This window comes from Macaca thibetana, chromosome 12 (genome assembly GCF_024542745.1).
Source record: "Macaca thibetana thibetana isolate TM-01 chromosome 12, ASM2454274v1, whole genome shotgun sequence".
Taxonomy (NCBI): domain Eukaryota; kingdom Metazoa; phylum Chordata; class Mammalia; order Primates; family Cercopithecidae; genus Macaca; species Macaca thibetana.
Genome location: NC_065589.1, coordinates 57137668 through 57155092, shown reverse-complemented (window position 1 = coordinate 57155092; position 17425 = coordinate 57137668). Strand labels below are relative to the sequence as shown.

Here is a 17425-nt window from a genome sequence, read left to right as displayed (position 1 = left end):
ATTGCTTCCTCACAACTTTCTCTGGTAAATCTCACAAACTTCTCTAGTCTTTCTTTGTCTAAAAAAAAAAAAAGAAATTACACTTGACTCACTCAGTTAATATCACAAGTTACTAATAGTTTGAGATTCTCCATTTAACAAACTAATTTTATCTTCATGCAGATTTGTAATCTCTATACTATGATTAATTTGTGGATACTGGCAGGTTTTATAAGCATCTGTGCATGAAGGCTGAACAATCACAAAATCTTCTTCTGTAAAGTTTGTAACAAATTTATGATTTACATACCATTAAGTAGATAAATGAATGAGAGAAATAGATCAATAGCAAGCCTTACCATATTTTTACTATTCTATAGCTCATGTTCTTAACATTGAACATGAAAACAGCAATTTAGCAGCTAAAAATGTGGGATGCTATCTAAAAGAGGGCAGTGTCAATTAGAAGAATCAATGCTCAGAAATGAATGCCCTCCTTCTCCCCCCCAAAAAAAAGGAAGAAAGGAAGAAAAGAAAACTGGAGATACCCTACTGTAAACACATTGGCAATGTCCATTTAAACAGTGACCCCAAAATAAATAAATAATGTGCTTACTCATTTGCTGAAGTGGCATTTATTTTATATCTACTAATGAGTCCTGTCTACTTAATAGTAATTAGTGGGCACTGTTCTAGTTATTGAAGAGTGCACTGAACAAGAAAGACGAAAATCTTCTTTAAAGATTTTTCATATTGTTGTGATGAGCCAGATAAAACAAGACAGAGAAGTACAATAATACACCAAATTTCACTTTCAGTTAAAAGGGGGACTGAATGCCTACCGACAATTCATATATGCAGAATTTCACCTAAATCGAGTATTTGTTAGCCAAATAATAAAAGTCTCTAAGTTTCAAAACTATTTATCAAAATATTATATTGGCTGAATCAGTGTTTCTGGAATCCCCAAGACCACCTACACCTCTGGTGATTCCTAGGACACATGGAACTCCATATAAAGTTATGTTCACTTCTAAGATTTATTACAGCATAAGAATACACAACAGGATCAGCAAAGGAAGGAGTCTGCAGAAATCCATACACAGTCTTAGGATGTTCTCCTCTTCCTTTTACATTACCACCTAGCATGCTCCTTTCATTGGCAGTGAAAAGTACAGTAAAGTGTATGCAATGTATCTGCCACAAAGCCCATTAGACACTCAGAGTGTGTATTAGTTTGCTAGGGTTGCCATAACAAACTGCTGCAGGGCGGATGGTTTACATATCAAACATTGATTTTCTCACAATTTTGGAAGCTATCAATTTGAAATTAAGGTGTTAGTAAGTTTTCCCTATATATACAAATCTCCCCTTGTTGTAACAACACCAGTCATATTGGATTAGAGCCCACCCTTATGACCTCATTTTAACTTAATTGCCATTTAGAAGTCCCTGGCTACAAACACTGTCACATTGTGAGGTACTTGACATTACAATTTCAACATATAAAGTTTGGGAGACATAATTCATCCCATAACAGAGTCCAGGGTTTTTATGGGGGCTGATCATGAAAGCACCTGCTTCTAGCACGTGTAAAAATTCCAAACTCCTAGAAACAAGGCAGGCATTCAGCATAAACTGCATTGTTTTTGCAAACCATGCAGGAACAATGAACTAGTGTTATCAGTTTGTGAATGGTTTGATTGCCAAATTCCCAGGTGCCAGCTAAGTGTGAACCTTGCAAACAGGTTTTTCTTTTATTATTATTATTATTATTATTATACATTAAGTTCTGGGATATATGTGCAGAACGTGCAGATTTGTTGCATAGGTATACATGTGCCATGGTGGTTTGCTGCATCAACCTATCATCTAGGTTTTAAGCCTTGCATGCATTAGGTATTTGTCCTAATGCCCTCCCTCCCTTTGCCCCCCACTTCTGACAAGCCCCAGTGTGTGATGTTCCCCTCCCTGTGTCCATGTGTTCTCATTGTTCCACTCCCACTTATGAGTGAGAACATGCAGTGTTTGGTTTTCTGTTACTGTGCTAGTTTGCTGAGACACACATACAGGTATGTTTGTTGCAGCACTATTTACAATAGCAAGGACTTGGAACCAACCCAAATTCCCATCAATGATAGACTAGATAAGGAAAATGTGGCACATATACACCATAGAATGCTATGCATCCATAGAAAAAATGATTTCATGTCCTTTGTAGGGACACGGATGAAGCAAGCAGGTTTTTCGGAAAAATAGTGGTGTCAGGTCTACTGGGTTAAATCTTTTGTGCATAGTTAAGCTGACAAGTAGAAACTTGTTTTCAATTTGTGGTACATTTTTATACCAAATATTATATATAACATATATAATGTGTGTTGTGATTTTTAAACTTTGTTTTGATTTGTAAAAGATACGAAAACTATAAAATTTTACAGTTGAGTCCATAATAAGTAACGTGGTCCATTTTACTCACCACTTTTGGTCTTTTTACACATCACCTAAACTTATATTTTTAAAAATAACAGGCCGGAGCACGGTGGCTCATGTCTGTAATCCCAGTACTTTGGGAGGCCAAGGCGGGCGGATCATGAGGTCAAGAGATTGAGACCATCCTGGCTAACACGGTGAAACCCAGTCTCTACTAAAAATACAAAAATTAGCTGGGTGCAGTGGCAGGGGCCTGTAATCCCAGCTACTCGGGAGACTGAGGCAGGAGAATTGCTTGACCCCAGAAGGCAGAGGTTGCAGTGAGCCGAGATCACACCATTGCACTGTAGCCTGGGCAACAGAGCGAGATTCTGTCTCAAAACAAACAAACAAACAAACAAACAAACAAACAAAACACCTGAAAACTATCTATGGACTTTGTTGACAAACTACAAGTTTCTTTAACAAAAAATGGAGAGTAAAATTTGGGGGAAAGGAGAGAGGACTCTCTGTTATCTCTGAAACAAAAGAAAATTATATAGAGAAAAAAATCGTTTTAGCTATTAGGTGAAACCACAATCTAAGAAGATGGTCTATCCACTACAGAAAGAGAACACTAATTGCAGGCACATAGCTTCTCAGATGTTCATTTCCGGGAAGATAAATTATTGTAACCGCTTTGAGGAAAGCATGGCAATACCTCTAAGGAAAAAAACCCATAGAAATGGGGGTATCTTTTAATTCAGCAATCTATCTAAAAGGATGCTTACTGTAGAATATTTGTAATGTAAAAAAATGAACATTCATAAATAGAAGACTAGCTGAATAAATTATGGTAATTACAGCATTAAATAGCACATCCATATGGTTAAAAACTAAATTAAATCCTAGTGTGCTTATATGGAATGATCTTCAAAATATATTGCTCAGTTAAAAATGTACCAAGTGGAACTCTGAAGACTTAATATTTTATAAGATATTTTTGCATGTGTATAATAATATACAAACTACTGCTGTTTGTTTCTGGGTTGAGAGTGTCAGAATCTAGATTTAAAGAGTGAGTTATTTTCCTTTTTACTGTGTAGATTTTTTCTCACATGTGTATTATTTTACCAATATAGAATGTGCCTTTTGTGCCCCTAGGGGCTACCAAAATGATTAAACCAACTGCTAGAAGGATGAAGTTTAAGAAAAGCTATCATATAAATCAACACGTCTTGGAATTTAAAATAACAGAAAGGATCGGATTGATAATTCAGACTCAAGGACTCAGAGATCTTATCCAGTATCAAGTTTTTCTAACAATTTCAAGGTCACGTGGAATCATGAGGCACAGGTAAGGAAAGGTGAGGTCAGGATGTCTGTGTTTATTTCAGTTGACTGAGTCCTATCACACAATATCAAAGACATTTCTGGCCCAAGTGAACAGATGAGTTTTCTATGAGGTATGCAGGCACCTCACTTTCATGAAAGGAGACAGATTATAAAACATTTATATTTTCTACAGAAAGAGTTACATATATTATAAAACATTTTCCAAGGAGTCATTATGCATAAGTCCATATATTTCTGTTTGCTTACTATAAATAATTCTAGACAATTAAGAACATTCTACTAAAAGCTTCACATAGGAAAAGACTCTTTTGTTAACAGAAGACCTTTATTGTTATTGTTGTTGTTTTACTGGGAGATTTATCATTAGTATTTTATAAGAGGATTAGTTCAAGTCACTTGCTTTCTTTATATTCCAGGAGCACCTCAGGGAAGGGAGAGGAAGTACTGCAGAAATGCAACTTAACTTTTTCCTTTCCAGATGGCATGGATGAGTTTCACAGACAAGCTGATCAAATATAATTACAAGATATAATCAAATATATTTACACTAGAATTTATACTAGAATAAGAAATTAGTAATTAGTATTTCATGCACAATGTTGTTAATTTATATTATTCTTTGTTCATTATAGAAGATTGCTAAAATAGATGAAAATAATGATAAATTTTGATAATAAATTGGCAAATGGAATCAGTGGATTATTGAAGTGCATAAAATAGTTTAATGATTGTATTTTTAACATGTGATATAGAATCAAGAAAAGAAATTGTTATCTCAATCCTTTCATAACTTGCCCCTTATGCCTCTGCCAGGCTTTATCAGGGTCATGGTGCAGAGTGTGGATGATGAAGCTCTGCCCATGTGGTGGTTTTAATGTTGGTTTTCCATTCTTTTTTTCTAATTATATACTGATGAAATCCAACATGAGAAGCAAATATCTACATAGTTTTCAAGATTTAAGGTGTAAGAAATAATTTTACTTTAAAAAATGATGAGGAGAAAGGAGAACTATTTGTTGGTTAAGAATGATCCCTTGTAATACAGCTCATTTCAAAGTTTTATGATGACAGGCACATTATTTAGTTTCTTCCAATCCAAAGTTCCTCTTTGAAAAATAGAGATTGTAATAACTGTCTCACAGTGTTAATGAAAGGATCACATACTTTGTCAGCTGACTACAACAATGAATAATGAATTGTAAAGATAGTTATCCACTTCTATAAAATGAATTGTTCTAAAACCTAACCACTCAAAACAGCAAACATTTAGTATCCCACAGTTTTTGCATCTCAGGAGCCTGGGCATAGCCTAGCTGTGTGCATCTGGCTCAAAATGTCTTACAAGGCTGTGAACAAACTGTTGGCCAGGGCTGAGGTCTCATCTGGAGGCTGAACTACGAGAGGATTGGATTCCTAGTCCCATCACCTGAATGTAGGCAGAATTCACTTCCTCAAAGACTGCTGGACAAAGGGCTCATGGTCATCCCTGGTTGTAGGCTAGAGGCCTTTCCCAGTTCCTTGCCATATGGTCTCCTCCTTAGATAGTTTACAACCTGGCAGCTGGCTTCATTCATAGTAAGTGAATGAGAGAGTAGAATAAGGTGGGCAAGATGAAAGCAACATTTCAAAAGTCATCACCTTCTCGAACATTTCAAAATCATCACCATATTATATTTGTTAGAAGCTAGTCACTAGGTACAGTTCACTTTTAAGTGTTCGAGGTTACATAAGCGTATAAATATCAAAAGGCAGGGATAATTTGGAACCATTTTAAAGGCTTCCTAACTACAGTAGACTTATTGAGGAATAAATGGGACATGTTATTATTTGTATTAATATAGTTTTACTGGAAATTAATTATATAACAGTAAATTGCTTACTCTTCACTTATATATAAAGTTAATAAGCAGAAAGACTTTTGTTTTATAATATTTTTGGAAATACGACAAATTGTAAAAACAAACTGCAGCCATTTGATTAATAAAACAAAAATACTCATTTTGCTGGATGATATTTTCTAGCTATTTTTCAAACTTTTTTCCCCCAAACACCTAACATATATAACAGTGACTGAGATTGTAAGAGCAATTTATTCCAATAATTATAGAGAAAAAAAGCTATAGAAAACAGAAAGTCCAGCTCCTCAGCGTCTTTCTGTGATTTTAAGCTAGATAACATAACATGGTACAATGATCAGGACTGCACAGAGACGGGGCAGACTGATCACTATAAATCATTGTCCCTATTGATGCTACCCAATCAATGATGTCATAAGATTTGATATTTTAGAGATGAGGAAACAAGTCAAGAGTTGAAATAAATAGGGTTTAAACACAGGCAATCTTACACCTGAGTCTGTGCTATTAAAATTGCACTATATTTTCTTAATGTCTCTTACTACCAAGAAATTTTCTCCATTTATGATGTGGTATATGTCTCACTACCTTACATTTTAAGCTTGAACTGAAAATGTATTTAGCATTACCTTTTATTTTATATTTCGTGTATGTGTGTGTGTGTGTGTGTGTGTGTGTGTGTGTGTGTGTGTGCGCGCGCGCGCGCGTACACATAGAGAGACAGAAGAGACAGAGAGAAAATAGATGAATAAGTTTTCCAACCAATATTTAATTTGGGCCCTTTATTTAAGGTGTGAACTACTTAACAGGTCAGAAATCTGTGTTCAGTATCAGTTTTTCTACACCACTAAGATAAATATATTACAAAGCAATGCAAAGTACAATGCAATGTACTTTAAAGAGTGAGATGCTGGCAAAGATATATACCTCATATTATCAAAGGGTACTGTGTGGTTCCTAACTATATCTTTAATATAAGTTTTCATTTTGTCTTTCTTAACAATGATAATTATTTGAAAACTACATAAAACATCATCAAAGGAGTTATTTTCCAAAAATACAAAAAAATAGGTACTCGTAATGAATCAATTAAACGAGTCTTGGTGGTTTCGTTCCATCTGCTCTTCTGCAGATTCTGGAATCCTTTAGAAATTCACATACATCATGAAGATTCTGATATCTATATTTTTGTTATTACTAGACAGACTCTTGAGTCCTCTGTCAAATCGATATCCTTAACAAAGTCTTTAATGACATGCCAATATACCGATCTTACCTCATCAGCAAGATGTTCTCTCACCCTTTGTCCTTAAATGGATCCTCATAAAATTCATGTACACTCAGAACCTCAAAATGTAAAGTTATTTGGAAATAGAATATTTAGATATGTAATCTGGCCAAAATAAGGCCATACAGGATTAATATGGGCTCTAATCCTATGATTGGTGTCCCTGTAAGAGAAGATAAATGTGGGCACATGGATACACACAGACAGAAGCAGCCATGTGCAGACAGAAGCAGAGATTAGAGTGACATAAGAAATGCCAAGGATTGCCAGCAATCACCAAAAGCAGGGAAGAAATAAGAAAAGATTCTTCAAGAGAGCCTTCAGAGAGACCATGGCCTTGTCAACACCTGGATTTTTGGACTTCTAATCTCCAGAACTGTGAGGAAATAAATTTCAGTTATTTTCAGATACCCAGCTTGTGGTACTTTGTTACAGGAGCTCTAAGAAACTAATACACTCTTCTAATGTGGTGTTTACATTTCTGTGATGGAATTTATATTACTATGCCCTTTACTGTATCTGCATATACCAACTTTATAGCATTGAACCTTAATCTAGTTAATGTTCAGCCTTAATTACTATAGATTTATATATCTATTCTTCTTTTCCTATTTATTTCTCAGGCTTTTTTTTTTTTTTAGATTTTACATTGTAATCATTACTGTACATTTCTGGAAAAAATCCTTTAAAACCTTTGAAACTTTCTGTCATTTTAGAATGTTAATGTCAATTCCTCAAGTTTCTTAGTTTCAGTCTATTCTGCTATAAGTAATTCTATTACATTACAATATACTAGCTACTATTACTAGCAATTTTAGATATGCTTTATGTGCAGACTGCCTTTTTAACTGTTAAATGAATTATGATCACTACAAGGTAATATCAAAAACATTTTATTATGTCTACTTTCTGATGAATGTATTAATATTAATTATTTTAAGCTGTCAGGTTAAATTATTGAACCTGGACAATATAAGATAAAGTAGAGAAGTAATTTTAAACAAAAGTTTACTTTTTATTTTTAATTTAAAAATACCTTGCTTAGAAAAAAGAGATAAGGTTATTGTGAGATATCAGCCAACCAAATATTAATTAAAAGGTGGCATTATTAAGAATATATGTCAAATATTAGATGAAAGCAAAAATAATCAAATGGACCCTTAAGCATTCAAGAAATTAAGAAAGTATATATAACTACATATGGTATACATAACTACGTATAGTATATATAACTACATATAGTATATATAACTACATACAAATTAAAATAAATGGAAAAGTTTATGGCTAGATTGAATCGACATAATAGTTCATTAATTAAATATTGTGTTTTAAAGAGTATAACTTAAATTGGAATGCTTTTTCTAAATTAAAACGATTATTTCTATTTTTTGGATTCAGAAATTAGCTCCGGTTAATGAAATAGACAAAAAATGGAGATCTGTGAGGTTTAATTCTACATATCATTGTGGCTGAGATCCAGCACCCAGATATTTGGTCTAACATTTGTAATATTTCTATGAGGGTGTTTTCTGGATGAGACTAACATTTAAAACAGTGGACACTGAGTCAAGTAGATTGCCCTTCACAATATGAGTGGTTCTCATCCAATCAGTTGCAGGACTTAACATAACAAGTACTAATTTCCCCCAACCAAGGAGAAATTCTGCCAACAGACTGCCTTTGGGTTCAAACAGCAATTCTTTCTCAGCTTGCTGGGCTACTGGCATATGTAGACAGCTCTCAGTATATAGAGAGAGGAATATACACACACACAGACACATAAACACATATCCCCTGTTGGTTCTGTTTTTCTTGAAAATCCTGACCAACAGAGGATCCGAAAGATCTTGTATTTTATTTCTCAGTTAGACATAAGGAGGTGGTAAAACCCAAACATTTAAATATTCTGCTTATATAGTTACATTAAGAAATGATAAATAAAAATGAGGAAAACCTGGGAGTACAGTGATTATTATATAAGCTAGGACTTTGGGTTGAAAGTAATAGAAAACCAGCCTGGCTAACCTAGAGAGAAAATATTTGAGAAAGCTCAGAGAATATTTAAGAAGGTCTCAAATAATCCAAGTTGAGGAAAATGGAAACACAACATAAAGCCACAGATGTAGTTGGATTAAAATGTTTTTGCTTGTGCTGTAACCAGACATTAACCCTGACTTCATGGTCCTTAGCTGTACAAGAGTCTTTGAATTAATTCCTTTTCAGACAAAGTCACATGCCCTTGACCCTCCTCCAAGGCATGCCAAATGAAAATATGTGCCCCATCTTAATTTCAGTAAAAAGTGGATTGAACATCTACTAACATTCATATATGCAGGATTTTCTCCAAATAAAATAATTATTAGCTAAAGAATTAAAAACTCTACACTGATTATCACAAGCAAAATTGAGTTGTATTTCCTCTCAAGACAGAGTACCATGGAGAAGATATGCCCTGAAACATCTAAAAACAAACAAAATATATGAAGCAATAATTTTCAAGACACTAGATCAGAGAATGGTCAATGATCTCTGAAAAACAATAAACAAAAGAGGTGAGGCATATTGATAAAACTTGAGAGAACTTTCAAACCACAGCATAAGGAGGGAGAATCCAGATGGAGCTCATCTGACTCCCTGAGTTCAGGAGACAGAACCCAGAGCCCAGGAAGGCAGATATAATTAGAGTATGCAAAAGCAAAGTAGAGAGAGGACAGCTGCATGGAACAAGAACTTTCAAGATGTGTGGAGAATTGTCGTTGAGTATTTCCTGCCTATTTGTCAGAACACTGTGAGAAAACTACCATATGCCATGGAAAATAATCACTCAAAAGAGATAGTACTGGGCTTTCACCAACAGCTGTAAACATTACCTGTTCCCACCAGCTAGGCTGGAAAAGCTTCGATGGGATGAGTCATTGGGTGGAGTGTGGAGAATAAAGCAATAATTAATCCTAAACTGAGGTCTCTTCTGGTCTTCTCTAACAGTTCTCAAAAGTAAGACCCAAAAGGAGAAAATTTTCTCCTATAACTTTGAAGGAGCTGATTCCAGCTATTAGTCTTCAAGTCTGTCAGCTGAAGTTCCAAACATCATAGAACAGAGAGCAACTGTCTCCTCTGTGCCTCATCTGAATCTCCAAACCCAAAGAGAAACCACTAGACACAATAAGTAATTAATGTTGCTTTAAGCCTAAGGTTTTGGAGAAATTGGTTTTTCATATATAGATTATTAACCCAGCTTGTTTTTTAGTTCATAGATCTTTGAATTCATACAGGCAGTATTCAAATAGCTGTCCATGGACATAATTGTAGATTACAAAACACTAAATTTTTAAGCCTAATCACATTACTGAATGAGACTCTTGGTAGTCTTAGGAGAGGTAAGTGTGTTTTGAATATAGAAGGAATGTGAATCATTTGATCAGAGAGTGATCTTTGGTAGAGTTCTGAGGCAATGAGCCCTATGAATGGGAGCCTTAGTGTATCCATGTCTTTATGTAGCTAGTTTCCTTCTATGTCGGACAATAACAAACGTGATGTGAGTAAATACTTCAGAAGCACATAAGCACATTAATGTTTATTCAGTCTTGATGCTGGAAGTCTTGAAACTAAAATGTAAAACCATATTGCCTAACTTCCTGGAGAATGAAAAGAATACATGTACACAGTGATCCAGCCATCTCAATCATTCCAGCCTGTTTGTTTTTGTCTGAGAGCGCAGACATGTGAGTGAAGCCATCCTAGATGATCCAGCCCTAGCTAAGCAAATGCAAACCCAAACAGCACCAGCAAACCCAAACAACACCAGCAAACCCAGAGAACTGTGAGAAGTAATAAATCATTGTTTAAAGTTACTAAATTTTGGAAACGGTTTGTTATGTAGAAAAGGACAATAAAGTCTCCGAAAATACCCCAATGTTCATAAAACCTCAGTTTTATGAACTGAGTTCATAATGAACAATGTTCATAATACTCCTCTAACTTTTCCAAGAATACAACAAATTCTCCTTTACATATAAATGTCATAGATATTTTATCTACACTGTAGACTTCTTCTTTTCCATTTGCTTTCCTTATAAATAGAACTCACCTATTTGATGTGGATTTTTCTTTCATTTTTTTGAGAATTCATTTTTTCTGGCTTACCTATTTCCTCTGGAAATTCAAGCTTGTCATCCACCACCGTCAGCTTCTCACAGCAATGATTCCCACCAACTCTGTTCCTTTAAAAGTAGGTGAGATGAGGAAGAGCTCAAAGTTTTGAAAGTTTTCTTCTTAAAATTTTCTCAAATCCATTCTCTGCATGTCTACAAATCATGAAGTCTCCCAGATCTTTATTCTCATCCCCATAAATCCACCTTCAAAATTGTTGCCAGGGTGTTCTTCTAGAACAATAATTAGCTTAAAAGTTTTCAGTGGGTTCTCATTCATGTCTGACTAGGTCAGGAAACAGAATTTTACTTAGTGCTCACTAAGTGCTTGCTCAGCACTATGCTAGGTGCTGTGCATACAAGTCGAATAAGCCAACCCCTGCCCTAAAGGAATTTATATTCTAGTAAAGGGAGACTGACAGGTAAACAGATATTCTTGCTGTAATGTGGAAATGTTAAGATGGAAGAAAGCACAGAGAGAGAGAATTTGTCAAAAGCTTAGGAAGTCAGAAAAACTTCCTGGAGGTGTAACACTTGAGTTGTTTTAAAGGCTGATTGAAATTAGCCAAGCAGTGAATTGAAAGGGGCTGTCAGACAGAGGGGACGGCATAAACAAAGATGCAGAATCATGCATGAATAAGCAGGCCCCATGTAGAGAACTAACCACAAACAGTTTGGTGTCTTTTGAGGTTCAATTCTGAGAGGTAGTATAGGGGAGTTATGTCTCAGAAACGGACAAAAACAGGGCTGTGCAAGGTAGTATAATAGTACCCCAAAGATGTCTATGTCTTCATTTCCAAGACTGAGTATGTGACTATTTCATAGCAAGGAGGAATTAAGATTGCTAATGGAATTAAGGTTGCTGATCAGCTGATATTAAGATAGATAAATTAGCATGGATAACCTAGATGGACCCTATGTAATCACAAAGATTCTTTAATTGTATAGAAGAGAAGGAGGCAGAGGTCTGAGTCAGAGAGAGATTTGAAGATGCTACATTGCCAGATTTAACCTGTGAGGAAGAGGCAGCTTCTAGAAGCTGGAAAGGTCAAGAACATAGGCTGTGATCTAGAGCTTCCAGAAAAAACACAGCACTTCCAATACACTGGTTTCAGCCCAGTGAGATTCACTTTGGACTACTAACCTCCATCACTGTAAGATAATATATTTGTGGTAATTTAAGCCACTAAGTTTGTGGTGATTTGCTAGCAATAAGAAACTGATACAGACACCAAGTAACAGAGGCTATTACACACTTTGTGCTGAGGGCAGTTGGGAGTTTAAAGTGAGGAAGATAAATGGTCAGTTTGCCATCAAAAATCAAATTGATATAAGATGGATTGCTGGGATAGAGGGTGGCAGGGAGATGTTATAAGGCTGTGGCAATGGTGCAAATAAGCAAAGAATGATTAGCAGCTTAACCAAGAGAGTAAAGTAGGAGTAGATAGAATGAGGCAAATTAATTTTAGTGATAAAATTAGTGGGACTTAGGGACCAACTAAACATGGTAGAAAAGGGGAAAAAGGAGTATGTGGAAGCATTCCTTAGTTTGGCTTGGGTAGACTTTGGTATTGTCACTGAGATGGGAAATGCAGGAAGAAGCCTTTGCTTTTTTCCTGGTTTGGTGAAGGGTGTGTGTGTGTTGAGATCTGAGTAGACTGAATTTAAGATGACTGTGGGATATCCATATGGAAGCTGGCAATAGACTATATCCCAAGCTTAGATTTCAAATTTAAGAGTCCTAAGCACATGTGTGAAATTACAACAAAGAGAGAAGAGTGCACTGATTAAGAAAACAGTCTCAGGAGCCACCATTTAAAAGCAATTGTCAGTCTTCCTCAATCTTTGAAAAATAAAGGGTAATTATTGATAAGGCTATTACAATAAATAAATGTTTAAAAGGGTGTTTAGCACAGTATATGTAAGCTAGTAGATTCTCAAGAAATGGTAACTGTTATTACTAGTCGGGCCAGAAATAAAAGAGAACAGCAGTGGCCCAAAGAAAGTATGAAGCTAAGTCTAAACAACAGGTGGGTTAGACACATACTGTCTCTGCCCTCAGAATACTCCCAGTCTAGTTAGCTTCTTACAGGCAGGGGCCATATTTTACTCACGGCTGTGTCCTACCCAGTGCCTAGCTCAATGACTGGCCCAGAAGGGTCAAGCACTTTATAAATTTCGGCTGGATGGTTGAGGAGAAAGAGTTAAATAGGATCAAGCGGCAGGAGCAGAGAGGAGGGAGTGGGAGAGTGGTAAAGAGCGCTAGAAAGGAGAAGGAAACCTAGGGGACAGAGGAGGCAGGAGGAAGGCAATGAACTCCTGAAGCCAACGCGTCTGCCTTGTGGACCTGGTGTGGGAAGAAGTTGTGGGAGCCTGGGGTTAGGGTGTGGCCCCTATGGGGGAAGATGTAGAAAGGGCGAAAACAATCACTCGGGAATTTTTATTGAACGGAACAGGGCTCCTCGGAGGCCAGAGGAAATGAACCAGTTACCCACCAACAAAGCTTATACTTTTTCGTTAGGATTGGCTAAGGGATGATGGTTTCAGAGAAAGATGAAGTTTCAACTGTGCTCCTCTCAGATCCGGCCTCTAGGACGGACTTTCCCAGCTCAGAGGGCGCTCTAGGCACTGGCGCGAGCCGCCCCTCAGGAGGCCACCGCCCTTCTGGGGCCGCTACCATTGGAAGCCTGGAACGCGGGGGGCGGGGCTGCGGTCGTTGGGTTCTGGCCATTCTTGGTCAGGTCGGGACAGAGGGACAACGGGGTGCGAGAGAAGGAGAGCGGGACGGGTGAGGAAGAGGCTGAGGGGGCCCGTGCCGGCCATGGAACTGTACCTCGGCGCCTGCTCCAAGCCTGCCAATATCGCCGTCACCAAGACGGTCGCCAGCGTACTGGCTGCGGACACCCAGCAGTGCGGAGACGTGAGTGGCCGCAAGCTGGGCGGCGTCGCCCTCTGGCGGCCGCAGGCCTGCTGGGGAGCGGGGCAGGGGTCGCCACACGCGGGGCTCCCAACTGTCCCCCTTCAGGAGACTGCCCTCTTGCGGCGCCCGGGGACGGTGGTGGTGGCTCGGACTGTACTGGCCGCAACTGGCAGGCGCGGGACGCCAGGAGAGCTGGTGACCAGGGAAAATGGGAGGACTTCAGAATGCCCCGAACCCTGATTGTGTAATTCTTCGGAGTCTTTGGTTGCAGTGGAAGTAGATTGGTCTAAACTAAACGAATACTGTCTAAAAGGAAAGACAAAACTCTCCAATTGTGTCTGACAGGGCGTGCACAAAACCCACTTTGCAGGGGTTGGACCGGCTCAGCTACTGGACCTACCTCTCGGGGTCAAGCTGCCTGTGATCCCAGGAAGCCATGCTGTATTCTATACTACGAATTTCGGTGAAAAGGTGAACACGTTTTTATCATCTTTCTTTCCTTTACCCTTTACTACTTGCTATTCAATTCAGAGGCTGCATCATACAAAATCCATTAAAGGAATTTGCATCAACATTTACAGGAAAAAACAAATCCCACATCTGACCAAAGGTATTGTTTAGAATGCATATGAAGCACTTTCATCTAATATGGTTTGGACATAATAATATTCCAGAAAGTTTAGATTCTTAGTCCTTAATTTACAATTCACGGTATGATATTAATATTCCTTATAATAAAACTTCATATATACCTATATAGTAAGTTTTGATGTACTTAGAAACATGTTTAGAAGGTGAAAGGTTATTAGTGCTAGCTGCCATTTAATTATGTGTTACGATTTTAACTGACAGTATCTTGGACCAAACTCCCTTTACGGGAAACATTATTTTGTTTTGAGTTGAATTCTATTTTACACATAGAGAAAAATAAAAAAGAACCGAAACAGTGGGACTTAAAATGAGTTAATGTGTTTAGTACTTTAACCTTACTTTAATGAAAGAAAGCCCTGCCTCAATAAGGAAGAGACTCCATAATTTGCCCCAGCCTTTCCATACAGTATTGTTTCCAACTAGAGAGGCTCAGCTTCTTCAAGTTGAGTCTTTCACACCTACCCATAAATACCGTGCTAATACTTATGTATTTTGTCAACTTTGCCCCCAAACCTGGCATACCTTGTCTTCTTCTCCCCAGTCTATGAATCTGAGCTATCAAGACTCTCTGAACTGTGATAGCCCGCCATTAACTTATTTTTGTTTAGAGTTCACATTGCCTTTGATTTGTATGATCTCACTTATACAAACCATACTTAATCATACTGGATTATAGTGTATACTTCCCTTAAGCCTTTTCATGTTTTTAGTCCTCAACACCACACCTACCCCCAAACCTCCCCAGCCTTTGACTAAGTAGTCAATGCTGAAGGTGGTTTAGTACATTCTTGTTGACTGGTTGCTTTTATCAGTTTTGCAAAAAGTTCTACAGGAAAGAATTCTAAGTGGCCCACTTACCCTTATAATGTCTATGATGTCATCAGAAAAAAGTAGAACCCCTTGGTATTTGATACTTGCATAATGTCTTATTCAGTTCAGGCTGTTATAACAATGTACCATAGACTGGGTGGCTTAGAAATAACTTATTTATCATTGTTCTGGAGCTGGAAGTCCAAGATCAGAACAACAGCATGGTCAGATTCTGGTGAGGGCTCTTTGTAGTCCTTTCATTATTACCTCCCTGCATGGTAGAAAGAAGGATAGAGAGTTTCCTGTGGTCTCTTTTATAGGAACATTATCTCTCTTGATGAGGACTCCACCCTTATGACTTAATTATCCCCAAGGCCCCAGTTCCTAAGGCCATCACATTGAAGGTTAGGATTATATATGAATTTTGGGGGCATACTGTCAATCTAACACACTAAATAAACATGATTTCTTAAAACAAGTTTTGTTTCTGAAAAAAGTATAATTGCCCTTAAAAAAAAACCTAATCTATTCTACTAGATTAGAGCAAGTGAACTACAAATATACCAACTTCACACAATTTGAGTCACAAACACAAACTAACTTTGCAAAAACGTGCTTGAAATTTATTCCATTACAGGTGATATAATTCCTCTTTAGTGTATAAACTTAGAACTGCGACTTTTGTCTCCTCCCTCAAATATATTCTTTTTACTCTATTGCCATTTTCTCTGTCGACCATTAATTCACTTGTCTACTGCTTTTCAAAAAGATGTTCTCTCTATTGTTTATTACATTAATTCTCCCTAAATTTATTCATTTAATGATAATTGGGCACCATACTAGTTTCTCTGGAGAATTTTCTCTTTCAGTGTACTCTCCTTCATGAGGTAATGGTTAATACTGACATTTTAAGAGCAACCAGTTATTTTAATTGTCAATAGAAAGGTTACTCTGGCTGAAATGAGTGGATTTGTTTAAAGGCGTTCTTAGTTTACAGGTCAGTAGCTCAGGTTTGGTCTTGAGAAACATATGCTAAAAGTCACAGCTAAAAGGTAACATTTTTAAAAAGTTTACAGCTAAATGTCAACATCTGAAAGAAATATTCAATCCACTCCTTGACTTATTATTATTGATTATTTCCCTTCCAGGAAAGATCTGGGCTTTGTATGTGGAGTCACTTAATTTAAGACTTTCCCCTTTATGAGTTCTTTCTTTGCCTTCTCAGTAGAGCATTGGTAATCAGGTAATCTAGTTTTCTGATTAGGCTCCTTGGAAGGAATTAAAGTTTAATGTTAAACAAGAGGTCAGAAACTTAAAGAAACTTTTAAATGCAAAGGAAGAGCTAGTATCTTATTTTGTTCCTCTCATCTACCTTTTACCCATATGCAAAGCATTCTCCTACCTACCTTTCGAGAGTTCTTATTAGGGTCCAACCCAGTCAGACGCCATAGTGTTCAGGAGTTGGACTGCATCTGTGGTTACAGCTAGACTGGAAACAGAGGTCACAAATTGGTGCCTCCAGACATGTCGGAATTGGTGCTTAGTGTTGTAGTGGTAGTATAAATTGAATTTCATACCGGAAAACAGGGCAGATGCTCTCTGGTTTCCCATATTACTCACATACTCCAATTATCTGTCTCCTGAGCCAATTCCTGATTTAACATTATTTTGAACTATTATAAAACTTATGTTTTTCTGGCCCAGCAAACTTAAAACAGAAAGGGATGTAAAAACATTAACACAATTTCCTACTCTAATTCTCTACTTTTTCTATTTCAGAGGTCCCCCAATAAGCCATTATCACCATCCTGCTATTGAAAAACTAACAGAACTCAAACCAAAAACTCACTTTGCTAATTCATGGTGAGATTGAATAACTCAGCTGTTTTCTCTAATGCAGCAGATGTAAAAACATGACTAGTAACTGATTATCTTTTCCTCCTTTTATATGTTAATGACTATTGCCTAAAGGCGTATTTGGTCTTCACACAAATAGAAAAACTTC

The 17425-nt window shown here is 37.0% G+C and overlaps 1 protein-coding gene and 1 long non-coding RNA gene across 2 annotated transcripts in view; one reads left to right on the top strand and one right to left on the bottom strand.

Annotated features, from left to right (window-relative positions):
- LOC126932675 (uncharacterized) overlaps positions 1–11112 on the bottom strand; it is a 77372-nt gene extending 66260 nt beyond the window's left edge. Inside the window, exon 1 of the long non-coding RNA XR_007718277.1 lies at positions 11035–11112. This is a non-coding gene — a long non-coding RNA (uncharacterized LOC126932675). The remainder of the gene's footprint in view (positions 1–11034) is intronic.
- Positions 11113–13785: 2673 nt separating this feature from the next.
- Positions 13786–17425, top strand: part of FSIP2 (fibrous sheath interacting protein 2) — a 95173-nt gene continuing 91533 nt past the window's right edge. Inside the window, exons 1-2 of the mRNA XM_050751766.1 lie at positions 13786–13959; positions 14305–14430. Coding sequence (XP_050607723.1) covers positions 13861–13959; positions 14305–14430 — 225 coding nt within the window. The 5' untranslated portion in view covers positions 13786–13860. The remainder of the gene's footprint in view (positions 13960–14304; positions 14431–17425) is intronic.